Source organism: Schistocerca americana, chromosome 9 (genome assembly GCF_021461395.2).
Source record: "Schistocerca americana isolate TAMUIC-IGC-003095 chromosome 9, iqSchAmer2.1, whole genome shotgun sequence".
Lineage (NCBI taxonomy): Eukaryota > Metazoa > Arthropoda > Insecta > Orthoptera > Acrididae > Schistocerca > Schistocerca americana.
The window spans coordinates 35127874-35144963 of NC_060127.1; the positions used below are offsets into that span (position 1 = coordinate 35127874).

At 39.1% G+C, this 17090-nt stretch overlaps 1 protein-coding gene across 1 annotated transcript in view; it reads left to right on the forward strand.

Annotated features, from left to right (window-relative positions):
- The first annotated feature begins 1452 nt into the window (after window positions 1-1452).
- The window catches only part of LOC124551096 (E3 ubiquitin-protein ligase UHRF1-like), a 58621-nt gene continuing 42983 nt past the window's right edge, over window positions 1453-17090 (forward strand). The window contains exons 1-4 of the mRNA XM_047126027.1: window positions 1453-1679; window positions 1759-1893; window positions 12672-12713; window positions 14322-14860. Of these exons, the coding sequence (XP_046981983.1) occupies window positions 1530-1679; window positions 1759-1893; window positions 12672-12713; window positions 14322-14860 (866 nt within the window). The 5' untranslated portion in view covers window positions 1453-1529. The remainder of the gene's footprint in view (window positions 1680-1758; window positions 1894-12671; window positions 12714-14321; window positions 14861-17090) is intronic.

Sequence of the window (17090 nt, forward strand, 5' to 3'; positions counted from 1 at the left end):
TACTTTAAGTGTCTCATTTCCTAATCTAATTCCCTCAGCATCACCCGACTTAATTCGACTACATTCCAGTATCCTCATTTTGCTTTTGTTGATGTCCATCTTATATCCTCCTTTCTAGACACTGTCCATTCCGTTCAACTGCTCTTCCAAGCCCTTTGTTGTCTCTGACAGAATTGCAATGTCGTCAGCGAACATTAAAGTTTTTATTTCTTAATCTAGTTTCTAAGATAAGCTGTAGGCTCAGTACTGCCTCATGTGTTCCAACATTTCTGTGGAATCCAAACTGATCTTCCCCGAGGTTGGCTTCTACCAATTTTTCCATTCGTCTGTAAAGAATTCGTGTTAGTATTTTGCAGCCGTGACATATTAAACTGATAGTTTGTTTACAGAACAATAATGTTCAAAATTTAAGCATACCGGTAACACAGATTGGTTGTAGTAAGAAGCTTATCTGTAGCGTAGTCTGAGGTCTACATCAGGTTGAAGGGTTGTTACTCTCAAAGGTGAAATAAAGATTGTGGTAACAGACATTCGTGTGGTATTGCCTCGTATTTTGTTTGCGCCATATGTAAATGTACTTTTCCATATAACGCAGTTTTCATAATAAAAATTAAAACTACTTGGGCATTACCGAAAAGATGTCTTACACAATGAACAAGCATCCGAGGTGTGTTTTGATGCATATTACGTGCATATATCGTACACAAACCGCAAAAATGGAAGTGGCGTTCCGCTACGTAACTTTTACCCATTTCTGATCCGTCTTTTCGCATTCGCTATCGCTGGTATGGATGCAAAGACAAATTCGTAGTTAAGTATTGCAACTTCTGAGTAGTAGTTACATTAATAAGCTCCACTTAATATGTTAAAAAACATATAGACATATTGTGCTGAAGGCGTAGTATTATGTATTATGCTGTAAAGCACTCTGCCATTCAACTAATAATTCGTAATCAATTGGCTTCAATCCATCACGTACACACTAATCGGTAACTCTGACTACACTGCGGGTTAGTATGTCACCATGACACCATACTCGAGATTATTCGCATTCGAACCTTGTTTCTACATTTAATTCTCATAACGAAAGCTTCATTCAAGCAATCTATATCGACTTGACGTTCCAAAATAACAGCTGTGGGCAGGTCTGTATAAACGCTTCAGTCAACACACGAGGCACACGAGAAGACTTTTTCGTCTGCGACGGTCATCAGGTGACTGGCGTCACTTATGTCAATAGAGCTGCTTACAGGTTTGGTCTCCAGGCAGCGCTGTCACGCTTTCGGCGCTTCTGATGACGTCAGGAAGCTATTCCTCGGGGCCCGCGAGACGCACTTTCCAAAGACAGAGGCTGCCTCATTGCTTTGAATATCTTTACGGAGATCATTGTCTGGCTCCATAGGAGTCTCCGTTTGATGTTGGCAGGACTGTATACTCTGTGTTGCCGCGCTTTTTAGCATTCAAGCGTTGTTTGTTGAAGGCGTTTTGACGTGTTGGTACCGTGCACGTGTAGTAGGAGAACAGTAAAAATGTTTGTGAAAGTTAGAGGCCCTGATTGTCAAAGAATTGAAATAATAACCATCACATTGTTGATGCCTGTCAAAGAGTTGAAAGAAAAAGTCGGCAAACTCTTTGACGTGGAGCCAGCAAAACAGCGTCTTATCTATCGCGGGAAGCAAGTAAGTTATTTTGTTTGCTTTATCATTTATCCATTTCGTGGTGGTTTTACCTAACTTTAGTTGTTTTAATTCACTTTAGTTGGAGGACGAATACAAACTGTTCGATTATGGCGTGCAAATGAATGAAGTGCTGCAATTAATTGTAAAACAAAATGTGACTCAGAAGGAAGAGGTTAAAGAAATTCAGGAGCCACCGCTCAGTACAGAGAAACGTGTAAGTATGCATGTCTATGTATGTTCATCAAGATGGAACTTTGTGTTCAGTTCCTGTACTAGACTGTGGTAATACAGAAGCCTAAGGGTGCAGCTGTAGATGTTTCGTACGAAGGAGAAGTCATTAGTTTGTTATGGGTAGGTCAGAACGTTTGGCGCCCAACTGGTCTATACATGGAAATGAAATACCTAACTCCCCAATTGTTAGCGACATACGAAAATAGATTCAGCTCAAAACTTCTTGGTAATGGCAACACTTTTATAATGTGTGATAGACTGCTCGATATTTCTAGTAGAGTGATGAGTTCGAAAACAATCTCAAGCATTATTGTTTTGTGTATACGAGACAGCTATAGTGCTGCACAATCTACGTAATAAGTAAATTGTGAAGTCCTTTGCGTTTATATGATAAAATGCTGGAATGAGGAATCTTATTTTTGTTTTGTTTATGAGCTTTTGCCAAACAATTATTTTGTTTATTTGGGTGTCAGAAACATAATATTAAGAAATTATAAACATGAAGGTATAATTTTTGAAAGACCCAGCTCAGTGTTTTTCTTTTACTAGTGAGTTGCTTGTTTATAGAGAAAAATACTGATAATTTCTGGGCTCCATGTGAAACACAAAGTAGTCCAACCCTACTATATCCTAAGAATGGAGGACTCTGCTGATAGCTTGTCACGCTCGTAGAATTTAAAATGTTTGTGCCTTTGCCCTTACTGACCTTCTCTCTTCCCTCTCTGGGGAAGGAACTAAGAGTTTGGAAAGCTAGGTATAATTTTTTCCAAGTTTTAAATGTCTGACAGCAGTATTGGAATTTCCATTTAGAAAGTGAGTACTGATCGATCCAGAAGGCTCTCCTTATTGTTTGGTGTGTGAATGGATGAGTCCACATAGCCCTGGTGTAAGACACATTCCTCTTATATCTTGATTTGAATTCAACTGAGATATGATATGATGTGTGCCTTCTCAGCAGTATTGTTTGATGTGTGTATGTTAAGAATAAATGTTAAAAAGTGTCCCAATAAGCTGTTATTTCCACAGGAAAATGTGTTGTTTAGTCTGCAGCAGAAGTGTCAGATTGTTAATGTAGCCGACTTTTACACTTAATGGTTGATAACAGGAATGTTTTCAGAGGCCTAGCCTGCAGCATTTAACCAGTCCACTAGGAAGTTATTTTTCCAGGTCTATGGCGTGGTAAACACTTACATTCAATCACTCTTCAGCCACAATTATTCTCCTCAGATTTCACACTGTACTCTGCTCTTGGACGCAGAAATTTTTGCTATAGTAAGAACTAGCAAGTGTTCAGTGTGGGTAATGTATGACTGTCAGTAAGTCACATTTTAGTTGAATACACTGTTATACTGCTGAGTGTGGTTTGTCAACAGACTTACCCTGAGACTTGGGTGCCTCCTGTTGTGATCAGTAATGTGAAAACTGTCAAGAGTCTTCATCTGCTGGAAGCATTAGCCTGGCTGTAATTTGTTAGCGATTAGTATTTCTTGTTTACAAAATTCATGCCATTTTTATATATCCTCCATTTTTAGCATTTGTATTTACTTTTTATGATTTTACTCTGTTAGAGTGTTTGCTAATTAATTTCCACACCACTGTGCCGTTTCTCAAACCTAATGTAGAAACTCAAATCTTGAAAATGTAAATAAAAATGTTTGAACAATTGTTAACGGAGTGTCTTTAAATATACTTTCATTAGATCTGATAAAGTAGAATACATGCCTTGAGGTATGAGAGGGTGTGTCAGCTGCTGGTTCTATATAGCCAATGAAAGCAGCAGGCAGACAATCTTCCGTAGAAAGAGAAGAGAGAATATTGTTGTATTTGTTGGCTTCATCAAATCACCATCTTCTTTCAAACCTACACCTTAGGCTATACTGCCATTCAATGTCACCACAACCTTCATTCAGAGTACAAATTAAAATGACATTGAAAGGTGAAAGTAGAGAGAATGGTTTCAAGTTCGGCACTAGAATTGCAGTGCCTCTTTTTGCATCTCCCATTGCTTACATGAAACTCATTCCATTGGCTATAGAAAACTGACTCTGAGCCATGGTCCTTACATTGACTTTAGCACATAAAAAAAGGTGAGAGGTAAGATCAGTGAAAGAAACAGAATATTGAAAATTCTGGGATGTTCCTATTGATTAGAACCAGAAGTATAAGTCATGTATTATAGATCTAAAATGTGTAGCTTTTGCAGTGCGAATAACAGCAGATTTTTGGTGATGTCGAAGTTGACAGGCTTTCTATATTCATTCTCTAAAAATGACATCATATACTGGTATAGCTCTCCATTGAGGAATAAAGTGTTTGTTGAATACTGGTAGATGTCAAATGAGGATAATATGCGATGTCTTATCTATAACCTATTGCAGCTGGCTCTTTTAACACTTGTGTGCTGACAGCCTCACAGAACATTTACTTCTGTATGAAATTTGTTGTCAGTAATAAATTGTAATTCAAAAACAGTAACTTCTATGAATATCAATAAAGGAGAAATCACTTTCGTTGTGAGCGAGGTATTGAGCCATAAAAAATTTTGACCCCTTTCCCAGTAATGTGAGGAATCTGAAAGGTAATTAAGTTGACTTCAAACACACATTACAGTGAAAATCGTGTCTACTTGACAATTCCGTCTGCTCTATAAGAATGGCTGGTTTTTTTTGGGAGAGAGAGTTCAACAATTCATTCTGTTTCATTGTGAGAGGTCACAATTATGAACATGGAATTGCAAACAATAACGAACTAATGCTGACCTATATCAGTCATCTGTCTTTGTTCCTCATTCGTTTCTGTGAAGCAGGATACTGAAAGGATGAGTGCACAAAATGTGCACCATTTCAATCTGGAACACTTACCAGAACAACTCAGTCATTTGCTCACTATTATTTGTGAGAATATGTTATCTGAACCACATATTTGAGATGTATTTTAACCAACATCTTTAAAACATGCCACAAAAAGAAAATTGCTTATCCTGCATTGTGTGTGTAGTGTCCCTATCGTTGTTGACAGGATTCTTACAGAAGCATAGGATTAAATATGGTTGTTCCCTTCCTGATATGTGCAGGCCATTCAGCTAGGTTTGCACAAGAACCAAGGGATTGTTTATACACTTAAAACAGCAGCACTGGTCAAATTGGTATTAGTTTCATGGCTATCCTTTTTGTATTTTAATTAATGCTAACAAGGAGTCTTAAATTACTAAACAGCTAAAACTGTGTATGGTGCCCTTTCCTATCTTATAGGTTCCTGGGACAACAACATTTTGATTGAATTTAAAATGCTGTTGTAATCTATTCATTAAGGGATGTAACCTTGAATTAAAAGTTTGACACCGAAAGTCAAGTATTCAAGTTAGAAAATTGTGTACGTGTTTTGAGGCAGTGTAACTCACGCTGTGCAAAAAATTCATCCAGTATTTGAGGAGGAGAGCACTTAGATTTCTGACAAAACCTTTTTCTCAGCAATACCCCACAAAATAATGAAAGGAGAATAGTTTATCACTGCTAAAGCAATAAAACTTGTCAGACAAGTCATTTTAATTTCTTACTGCTGTACTACTAACTCTATCTGTAGCAGCACATTTTGCAGATACTACTCAATATACTTCCAAAATTGTGTCATTGTGTAAGCAATAATTCAGGAGATATGACATCATATACCCTACCTTTTAGGGGCATACATACAGACTGGGGGCATGGTGATGAGAACCACCATGTCTCCTTCCTATGCTATCCTTTTCATGGGTTGCACGAGGGGCTTTCCAGGGATCCACAAGCATTCAGCCGCTGATTTAGTTTAGTTACATGAGTGACATCTTTGCCTTATCTCGACAAAAATTCCCCCAACTATATTTCACATAGTCCTAATCTGAATCCCGTGCCACTTTCCTTGATGTTTATCTTGTCCTCTCAGAGGGCCAGCTACACACTTTTGTTCATGTTAAACCTACTAACAAACAATAGGACTTACAAATCGATAGGTGCCATCCTTTCCATGTCAAACGTTTCCGCCTTACAGCCTTGGCATTTGAGGCAAATGTATTTGTTCAGATGCAGACACTTTACAGCAATACACCATCATTCTCACCTCAGCCTTCATTGGATGTAATCACCTCACCAGCCTAGCACAAAAGCAGACTTCCTGGACCATCACATCCAATCCTGGTACTACTGATCCTTCAAAAGAGAGAGAGAGAGAGAGAGAGAGAGAGAGAGAGAGAGAGGCTTAAGAGTGCATCTCTTGTCACTCAGTGTTATCCAACCTTGAATGTGTTTATCAGCTGCTTCGGCGAGGCTATAACTCCCGTACAAGAAAATTGCCATGAAATGTGGTGCATTCTGTCCAACATTTTGCTCACCGTACCTGGAGTAGCTTTTGCTCCCCCCCTCCCCTTCCAATCTCCGCAGTATCCTGCTCAGCCCCTATGCTCCACTGCACCCACTTCCCTACTCTGTGGCTCTTTCCCCTGTGACTGTCCCTGGTGTAAGACTTGCCCTATGCACCGTTCTGCTACCATACCAGCCATCTAACTCGCAAAGCATATACTATCAAAGGTGGAGCCACCTGTGAAATCTCACGTCATTACCAGCTGTTATGTAAACACTGTTTGACCTTTTGACCTTTTACATCCCTATACCTACCACAAAGTGATCAGTCGGGCTGAATGGACATAATAGACAAAGTACACTTGGTTCTTGCCATCCACCTGGCCTTAATTTAAGTTCTCAGTATTTCTTTTCTGTAGCCTTTCCTTTCTTCCCTCCCTTTTAGTTTCTGTATTTTATTTTGTGACTTCAGATGCAAATAATTTATGGCAATACAGCACCATTTTCACCTCAGCCTCCTGCTCCACCTCTATCATGTGCAGTGCATTTCTCTTTCCACTCTTATTAACTCTTGCATAGTGTTTTGTCAGTAATCTCCTTCCACCTTTAAGCTCTGTTTTTCAAATCTCATCTGGTGCAGTCCCCAATGAAGTCTCCTTATTCTGTCCAGTAAGTCTCCTCTAACCCGGATCTCTCTGTGACATTTCCAAACTCTCCCCATTTCTGAAAACTCAAGATTCCTTTTCTTCCATTTCTCTTTATTCCCCGCCAACCCTTCCGCCAGGAGGAGGAGCCACTGATTCAGAAAGCTTGGTGACTGGATTCTATCTGTCCAATTACATTATACTGTCAAAAACATTGAGTGTCATGAAACGGATGTTTTACAGATGGGAGTTAAGTTCTTTAAAGAACCAGAAGTGAGGGGGAGTGGAGGTTACTGGCTGCCTTGTAGTTAGTTTCGTACATTTTTCACTCAAAAGTTCCTTGCAGGTGTTGTGTAATTCATTAAACTTGTTCTTGTAGCTTGACATCCTGCACTAATGTTTTAGTTTCTTTCTCACTGGTTCATCTTCATTATCTGCTCTTCTGCTGTTTACTGGAAATACTATCACTTAGTTTTCACATGGTCATATCTTAGTTATTTGCTGAGATGCCGCAGAAATGCTTATGGCTGATAACTCTATCTGAATGACAACCTCTGTGAGGCTGCTTTATTTGATTAGTTTCTAACCATCTGCTCCAGTATATCCACCCCCATATTGAATTTGATATAAATTTCTGCTGTTTCCGGAGGATGTTTTCAATTGTTCCCAATTTCTGAGGCACACTGAGAACGAAAACATTCTTGCCTTGATAAATGGACAAGGTTATCTCTTGGTGCTTTACCACAATAATTTCATATAGTTTTGCTTTTCATTTGTACAAAGATGGGAATAACTATTTATCATCACATTACGAAATGGTGCCATAAGCTTTGACAGTATATTGTGAGAGGGTTCAGTTCTGTGGCTGGTGTTCATTCTTTCACAGATATGAAAACCTGTTGAACATATATTTGGTGTGAATATCTGCTGCTAATCAAAATTGGATGTGAAATTTATCTGACATATTAGCCGTGTACTGTTAAGTCAAGATTTGGCCGTAGTGGGGAAGAGCTGCTTATCAATTGCAGTTTCAACCATCTAAGTTCCCCGATTTCAAAGCATAAAATTTTCATAATGTCTCTTAATCAGTCTCTTGTGCATGCATTGTCCAATAATTTTGGTCCCTCAGTTTTCTGACCAAACACTCTCTTTAGATTTCCTCGGTGAAGGAAGAAAAACAAGTTACAGGAATACTCTAGATTAGAAAGATATATACACCACGTGTTGTTTCCAATTTTCCCTTGGCCTTTCTGTGTGTGCCCAGTTTTGTATGCATTGTTATTGTCGTATACAAACAGTTGCCATGAACTAGCAGTGCTTTGAATGTTGATCTTTAGCTTCACAGGTGGTATTTATGCAACTTCCTGTACAAAAACAAAATTTTTGTTTTTATACTCTTCCACACTCGTTCAAACTAACGGTCCATCTCCCATCCTGCCAAGTCTTTTCAGAGTCATTAATGGCCCACAAAAACATTACCGATCTCTTCCACAGTTGTTTTCAATCTCAGGCGTTTCTGAATGATATGCCAGTTTTAATCGAGGATTTTCCCTTCCTGCTGTAACAGTCATTGGTGTAATTTCTCTAGACATATCACACTGCTTTCATGAGATTAACATTACCTGGAGTATAATCATCACTACTAGTTTTTCAATTTCGCTACCTTTGAACTCTTACTTTGAAGTACTGTACTGATGTAAATTTTCCCTTGCGAGCAATTTTCAACCGAATTTTTAAAGTTTATTGAGCTCAGGAGCCTCGGCATACCCTGTAGCATCATGTGGCAGTCACAAGAAGGGCTATTGAGTAGCTCTGGTACACTGATAACATAGATGTGTAAAGAAACGTTACATGGCCAAAGTGGTGGCAGCTTTTTGTACAGTAAGAGATAAAAATCAGTAAATACAGCTACTAAGCTATAATTTCTACACTGACTAAAAAGTCACAAAATTTCAAAGTTTTATGAGGAAACATCATCTATACAGAGGCCAGACAAAAAATACAGAAACACAGCAAGAAATGCATGCTTGAACACACATGCTGATAGTAGCAGGTATTGCTGTTGTGTGTGACCACGGACAGGCCCTGTGCAGCGGACCTCAATACATTGCAAGTGTCAGTTGTGCTCAGAACACTGTTCTGTGTAGCTGTGAGTGCATCATGTCTGAGCTCAGTGAAATCGAATGTGGGTGAATTGTTGATGCTCGTATGGGTGGAGCTTCTGTAACTGACGTAGCCAAAGGGTTTGATGTTTCAGGAGGCACCATAACGAAGATTTGAAGCACATACAGGGAAATTGGAAAAATGTGATTCGCTAAGTCACAAGACGGACGAAAGTGTGTAGTGAATGACAGTAACAGATGGTCATTGAAGAGAATTGTGATGAAAAATGACGAAAGCTGCAAAAGTCACCCCAGAACTGAATGTCGCTCTCGATAACCATGTCAGCAGCAAATTATTAGTTGATGTGTAGGTGAAAATGTGGTGCCAAAACCATAAAACCTGGACTGTGGGGCAATGGAAGAAAGCCATTTGGTCAGGTGAGTCTTGTTTCACACTGTTTCCAACTTGTGGTCGAGTTTATCTCATTTACGCTGACCCGAGACTGTGACACAGACAGCTTACTGCCAAGTATGAAACATCGTGAGGGTTTGGTGATGATGTGGGCAGCCAGATGTGATATTCCCTCGGGCTCCACAGTTACTCTGCAAGGTTGCAGTACTTCGGAGGATTATGTGATCGTTTTGACTGATAAGGTGCATCTCGTGGTTAAATATTTGTTCCCTAATGGTGGTGATGTGTTCCAGGAAGACACGGACCCCAATTCATATGGCTTACATCATCTGTGACTGGTTTTGTGAGCATGAAGACAAATTGTCACATTTCCCCTGGTCACCACTGTGTCCAGATTTCAATATTATTGAGTGTTTGTGATATACTTAGAAGTGTGCCAGATCTCATCCACCCATCATCGTTACCTTAACTTGCCACTATTTTGCGGGAAGAACTGTATAAGATTCCCTTGAAAACTATACGTGTCTGCATTTATCCACCATGAGATGACTGAAAGCTGTTTTTAATGCTAATAATTTTCTTACGCTCTATTGGGCATGGTATTGTCTTGTGTTCTTGATGTTTCCATACTTAGAGTTGTCCATTTACAGTTCCCTGTTTCCTGTTCCAGTCACAAATTTGTGCCCATGAAGATAGATTCTCGGTACACCTCTGTGTGAGCTTGAGTCTCTGATTTTTCCTTCATGATCTTTTTGTAAGATCATCCTTTAGTTGATGCTCTCAGTTTTTTAGCACCAAGTCACATTGTCTCCTTTCTGGTAGAGTCTGCCACTGAAGTTGGGTGAATATCTCCATGAAGCTTTCCTGCCTACCAAACAAACCTGTGATGAGAAACACCAACTCTTCTTTGGATCTTCTCTATTCTCTCTGTCAGTTCTATGTGGTAAGGATCCCAGACTGATTAGCAATATTCAAGGATCTGTTGAATGCAAGTTTTGTAAGCTACTGCCTTCGATGTGGAGTATACATCCTGAGGTTTCTCCCAATGAATCTGTTGAGCATCGCGTTTTGTATGGTTGTTGTTATGTGATCCTTCCACTTTAAATCACTCTGTATGCGAGCTAATTCTTCATTTGTTTCGCCATATTGTTTGTAGTTGCATCATTATTGTTGAAGGTATTTTAAATCTGTCTGCTACTACATGAAAAAATACATGTTTTTGCCATCAAACACATTTCGTTCTATCGACATAAAACATCATCATTGTTCTATAATGAAAAATATCTATGATTTGGCTTGCTTTCTAAATCTAAAAACAGTTCAATACAAAAGATGTTGATTTTGCCTATGCTATTTTTTGTTCAACTTTCTCTCACATCAGGAAAAGTGATACACTTGTATGTTTTGAAGGTATTCCCCCATTTGGCACTGCTCTTTTCCAACTAACCCACATTGTTTTGCAGAGCTATACATTTCTGAATGTGAAACATGACCTTATGTAACACCAATAGCTTTTGTTTGGGTACTTCTTGATAAACATGCTATATAGGTTTTTTTCTTGGTGTGTTGCCAGCTTAAGTGCCAGTTTTGGTTTTCCCCTGCTCTAAAAATGGTCTCTTCTGCTGAGAATTGTCAAACGTGTGTTATGTTGTTTAATTACATTACTATGTATTTATTCAGTGTGTAAGTGAAACAAAGAAATAGTGACGAAGTTGAAAACCAAACCAGACAGATACCAACAATCTAGTATATACCAACTCAGTTGCAGGGACTCTGACAAAATCTACATTGGGAAGACTGACAGAACATTTGAAACAAAATACAAAGAGCACAACAGAGCATTGAAATACAGTACAAACCACTCAACATTTGCAGACTACCTTGAACAGGAATATCATAAGCCATACATAATAGAAAAACACCAGAAAGAAAACAGGCTTCTCATTACTTTTCAAGAAAACTTTCTCATACACAAAGCATTGACACACTGTAAACAGTTACTTAATGACCAAGAAAATATTTAAAACAAGACAATATAAAATCACTGAAAAAATCCCCCCCCCCCCTCCTCTCTCTCTCTCTCTCTCTCTCTCTCTCTCTCTCTCTCACACACACACACACACACACACACACACACACACACACACACACACACCTTTTCCCTGACTCATTACCAAATCACTCCCCATTTCTTTTCTTTGCATCAGCTGTTCACCTATCTTTGGCTGCAGCCCCACACTCCCTCCCCCCTCCCCCTCCCCCCCCCTGTTGACCCTTGATTTTCAACTCCATCATTACTACTTTATTTCACATATACATTGAATGGATACATAGTAACATAACGAAGCAACACAGTAGACATATGACAAGTCACAGAGTATTTTGCAGCAAGACAAAGCCAAAACTAGCAAAGATGGATTTAAAATACCACCAACAAAGTCAAACATGCCAATTCATGCAGCTTGTCAGTGAAATTATGTGCCTATGTGTACACACTCACATTGGTTAAATTTGTCTTACTTCTAATCCTCGGGCTAGCATGCCTGTGTATGAAGTGTGCAAATCACGAATAACATTGTATTGTACCATTCCATTCTTGTTTTACAATTAAGAGTCGGTATCTGTTCCTTCACTATTGCTTCGGCGAACACATTGATAAGTTGTGTTCTCATGTATCCAAGTGAGCACCAGTAATATAAAATAGACGGCATTCTAGGTGAGAAAAAATGTACAGTCTGCACAAGAAAATGACCCAGCACAATCCCACAATGAGGCAGTTATCTATGAGATAATTAGTAATGAAGTAAGATCTGACATAACTGTACTATTTAATGTTTCTAGGGGGTCATTGCTGTGGAGTAACACTTGTACACGGCAAGAGGGTGAGATAATTCACTGTTTAATTAAACAACAATAAAATAAAGTTTCATTATCTCATATAATGTAAGTTTATTTTATCATTGTTTAATTAAAGTGAAATTAAACTATGTTTTTACTCATACATCTTTGCTTTCATAACACATAGGCAGCTATTCTTTACATGTTTACAAAGCACGCCATGCACCTGCTCGTGTTATGAACAAATATGATGAACACTTGGTGCAGTGCACTGTTGGGGCAAGTGAAAAGTTTCAACGGCATCATTAGCATGAGTGTGCCTGTAATGTAAAACTAAAATTACACTCTTGACCCTCCATTGTTAAAAGTTTTTGTGTGAGTTATGAACATTGCTACATATTATAAATCCTTGACTTTTTCTTCTGTTGCAGCTGAAGAATCTGCCCAAAGTATCAGAGACAAAGCATTTTAAGGTGAGTAACATGTGTGTCTCAAAATACTTTTAGTTCAGTTGCACTTTGTATGTTTAGATAGGTTTCTTTGACCCATTGTATTATGTGAATGTTGCTAGTTTTAAGTGCAGTATGTTGATAGTATGATGACAGTATTGTGGGGAAGGCGAAACAACACTTAGAAGATGCGACAAACCCACTAAAGAGACAACCTACATTACACTTGTCTGTCCTCTGCTGGAATGTTGCTGTGCGGTATGGGATCCTTACCAGGTAGGATTGACGGAGGACATCGAAAAAGTGCAAAGAAGGGCAGCTCGTTTCGTGTTATCGTGTAGTAGGGGTGAGAGTGTCACTGATATAATACCAGAGTTGGGGTTGCAGTCACTGAAACAAAGGCGGTTTTCTTTGCAGCGAGATCTGTTTACGAAATTTCAGTCACCAACTTTCTCGTCTGAATGCGAAAATATTGTGTTGACAACCACCTACGTAGGGAGAAATGATCATCATAATAAAGTAAGAGAAATCAGAACTCGAACAGAAAGATGTAGGTGTTCCTTGTTCCCAGGTGCCATTCGAGATTGGAATGGTAGAGAAGTAGTATGAAAATTGTTCGATGAACCATCTGCCAGGCACTTAAGTGTGAATTGCAGAGTAACCATGTAGATGTAGATGTTTTGATGATGCAAGTATCCACTATGTGTTGTTTTTTAGTCTTGTTTCTGTATGCGTGTGCAGTTTGATATCATTCTGTTTCTTTCATGCCCCTACACCATTACGTAGCATGTGCATTATTAGTGATCCATTAGGCAACAAGAGGAATTTGTGTGGACAATTATTTTGACTAGAATATGTTTTACTTTGTTCCATTATTGTTTATTATAATGGATCATGTTGACACTATAGTCAAATCAATAAGATTGTCCCTCCCTTCTGGAAAAAAAAGTGTTAAAGAACATACTCTCATTTGATGATCTCCTTTTACAGTAAGTCCTTTGAAAACGCTTAATTATTTCTAGCAGACACTTTGGTTAGTCTACCTATAGACTTATCTGGGGCAGGCATGTCTAATGGCCTAAGATTTTTAGGTATTGTATGGGTTATAGTCTGCATGGATTGTTGTTTCTGTTCCCAGTTGCTTAATTTGGTATTTGCTATTATACCCATTGCTATTAGCTGTTGTGTGTCTGGTATTCACTCATGATAGTGTACACTTCAGTTTTGCACATTCAGTTCAAAATGAGAGGTAAAAGCTGTTGTTCTTTCCTTGCATATTAAATGAAAAGCATGTTTGTTTCTCCGCCCTGTAAAGTCAATAATTGTTATATGTTAGCATATTGTATACAAATTCATGATGTGTTAATTTTAAGTTCTTGAGTCAAATTTATGCGCAATATTGAATTGTAATTTATGATTCCATTGATAAAACTGATGGCAATATTGCATCAAAATGGGCACATTGAATAAAATTTGATGAGCTGCGCTGATCTTCTCAGGTAGAACAAGTTCGTCATTTTTTACTACTATATTGTTCAGGTGATAATCACACCAATTTTTTTTAAAAAAAGTGAAATACTCTTATTGTATTGTAATCTTTTATTTTGAGAATGGTGAATTTATCATTTGCAGGTTGGCGAATATGTTGACTTCGTGGATACTTTGATTGGAGCGTGGTTCCAAGGCAAGATTAAAAATATCTATGTGGAGAACCAGGCACGTTTTGATGCTTTCAGGAATGGAATAGACCCTCCCACTCACAAAAATGGTATTTTCAAAGATAAAAGTACTGCCGACAAAGGCTCAGGTACATTTAAGAAGGATTCTAAAGAGGAAACTTCGGATGAAGAGATATACGAAACAGATAGTGGTCGTTGTAGTAGCCTCGGGATGGAAGAGAATGGAACAAAGGGTAATGAAGCTGCAGGGAATACATGTGAGTCGAAAGGAACGGTGCAAGGAGAGTTGCAGGATAGTGCTCCTGATGCCTCCCCTGAGAAAACAAATGCGGCGAGTGACACTGAACATTCTGAAAGTGGGGACAGTGGACACTCCTCTCATACGTCAGTTAAGAAACCATCACAAAGGAATGGAGACGCCATGTCCAAAGGGGCTCCCGGTGATGAAACTAAGCTGGATGATGGCTGTGTATACGAGATAACCAACCTCAAGTTAGTATGAATGCTTGCAGAAGTGATTTATTGCCTAGTTGTAGCTTGGTTCACCTTAATGCATTTGAAGTCTGGTAGTTAGCAACATAGTGAGTTATTGCAAATAACTGAAGCAGTTTTAATACATGAACAGATAGCATTTTCACCATGTATTTTGAGAACACACTGGCCTTGTATATAACACCTGGAAGATGGTGTTTTATGTTAAAATTCCATAACACCTGGTAAATCAGTATTTAGAATCGTATTTATTTATATGTGTTACTTCAGTTATTATGACTTCTCCACAAGATGGATTTTGAATGTACATTAAATTTTTGGTGCCATCTGGGGTATCATGCATATAACATCACTCAAACTATGGCAAGCTTCTCCCAACATCCATAGAAATATGTTATGCCTTACATCTTTTAGTTTGGATATAAATGAGATGATAATAATTTTTCCCTATTTATACTCCAAATCATAAGTTGGGAGGCATAACATATTTCTACAGGTATTGAGAGAAGACTGCCATAGTTTGAGAGTGGTATTACATCCGTGATACTCTAGACACTGGCACTGAAACCTCAATGTGCATTCAAAAGCCATCTTGTAGGCAAATTTTTGTAATAATTAAACTAGCTTGTATAAATCAACATAATTTGTAATATTGGTTTACCTAGAATTTTTTCAGTGTTGACATAAAATGTCATTGTGTAGATGTTGTAAATCCAGAGTAATGTATTATCAAGGAAGGGGGTGAAAGTTCTGCCTGTTGCTGTCCAGATCCCATTGAAAATGAATCATACCAATATATTTTTAAACATAGTGAGAGAGTCAAGTCTTTCAACAGATGACTCAGTGACTGCAGAACTAGACAAAAGGAGTTCGGGGTAGAGCATAAAAGAGAAAGGGGGGGGGGGGGCGGAAAGGTAGAGATGTAGAGGAGATAAAGGGAGAAGAGTAGAAAATGGGGGCGGGATGAGAATGCCTGTTTAGGGGTGGGGAGTGTGGTGGGAGAAGATAGTGCGCAATGTGGAATGTGGACAGGGAAGTAGTTCGGACAACGACAGAATGAAAAATGTAAGGCAAGGCAGTTGGGAAACAGCTTGGCGGGTGTTAATGCCAGGCAGATTGTGAAAGTGCAGGAATATGCTGGAGGGAGAATCCCGTCTGTATAGATCAGAGACACTTGAGCTGGGAGTATCCAAATGACCTGAGTGGTGAAGTCATTGGGTTGTGGCGTGCTGCATGTTCGGCAACTGGATGGTCAAGGTAGTGGTTTGCAGCAGTTTAGCCATGGCCATTGATGCAAATAGACAGTTGGTTACTTGTCGTGCCCACATAGAACTTTACACAGTAATTGCAGCATAACAGCTACGCTGGATGTTTCAAAATTAAGATTGGAGTTTTAAGACGTTTTAGCTGTTGAATGTAATAAATACTAAAAATCCTCAATACCCTGATATTCATTTTGAAACGCCCACTATAACGTGGCTGCTTTAGCATGTGGTGCTGCCATTTATATGGTAGCAGGTACTTGTCATTGCACTGTGATAGGATGTGTTGGATGGGTGTGTGGGACAGGTTTTTCACCTGTGTAGACTATAAGGGATTGACCTGTGAAGTGCCGGATTGGAACAAAGATGGATGCGAATATTCCACGGGTGGGTGGCGGAATGCTTCTTTGGGTGATGTGGGTAGGATTTTGGATAGGATCTCCCTCATCTCTGGGCATGAAGAGAGGTTGTGATTGAGCGTTTCAAGCCTTGGGTGATCAGAGGAGTGCTGTTCAGTGTTTGGTTCAACATGTTTACTGGTGTCAGGGGAGACAATGGCATGGGAGATTGTTTATTAATGAGCTGAATAGGGTGTTGTGAAAAACATTTCTTCACAACACACGCCACAGACAAACGCCTACCAAAACCCCACATAGGACTTTGCTTGCAACAATTCCAGCATCCCTTCAAACAGTGATCCTCTGCCCTTCCACCCAGTCTTCCCCTATCTATCTTTCAGGAGTTCCTCACTTATGACCTGATGTCACATTCCTTTCCTAAATCCTCCCCCAGTGATTACAACATGACTCTTATGGAATACACAGCTGTCCATAACGTGGTACAACATGTCACTTATGGGACACAGCTGTCCTTAACATCTGTCGCCTGATAAACAAAGTAAGAGCCTACGGAATATCAGACCAGCTGTGTGGCTGGATTGAAGAGTTTTTAGCAAACAGAACACAGCA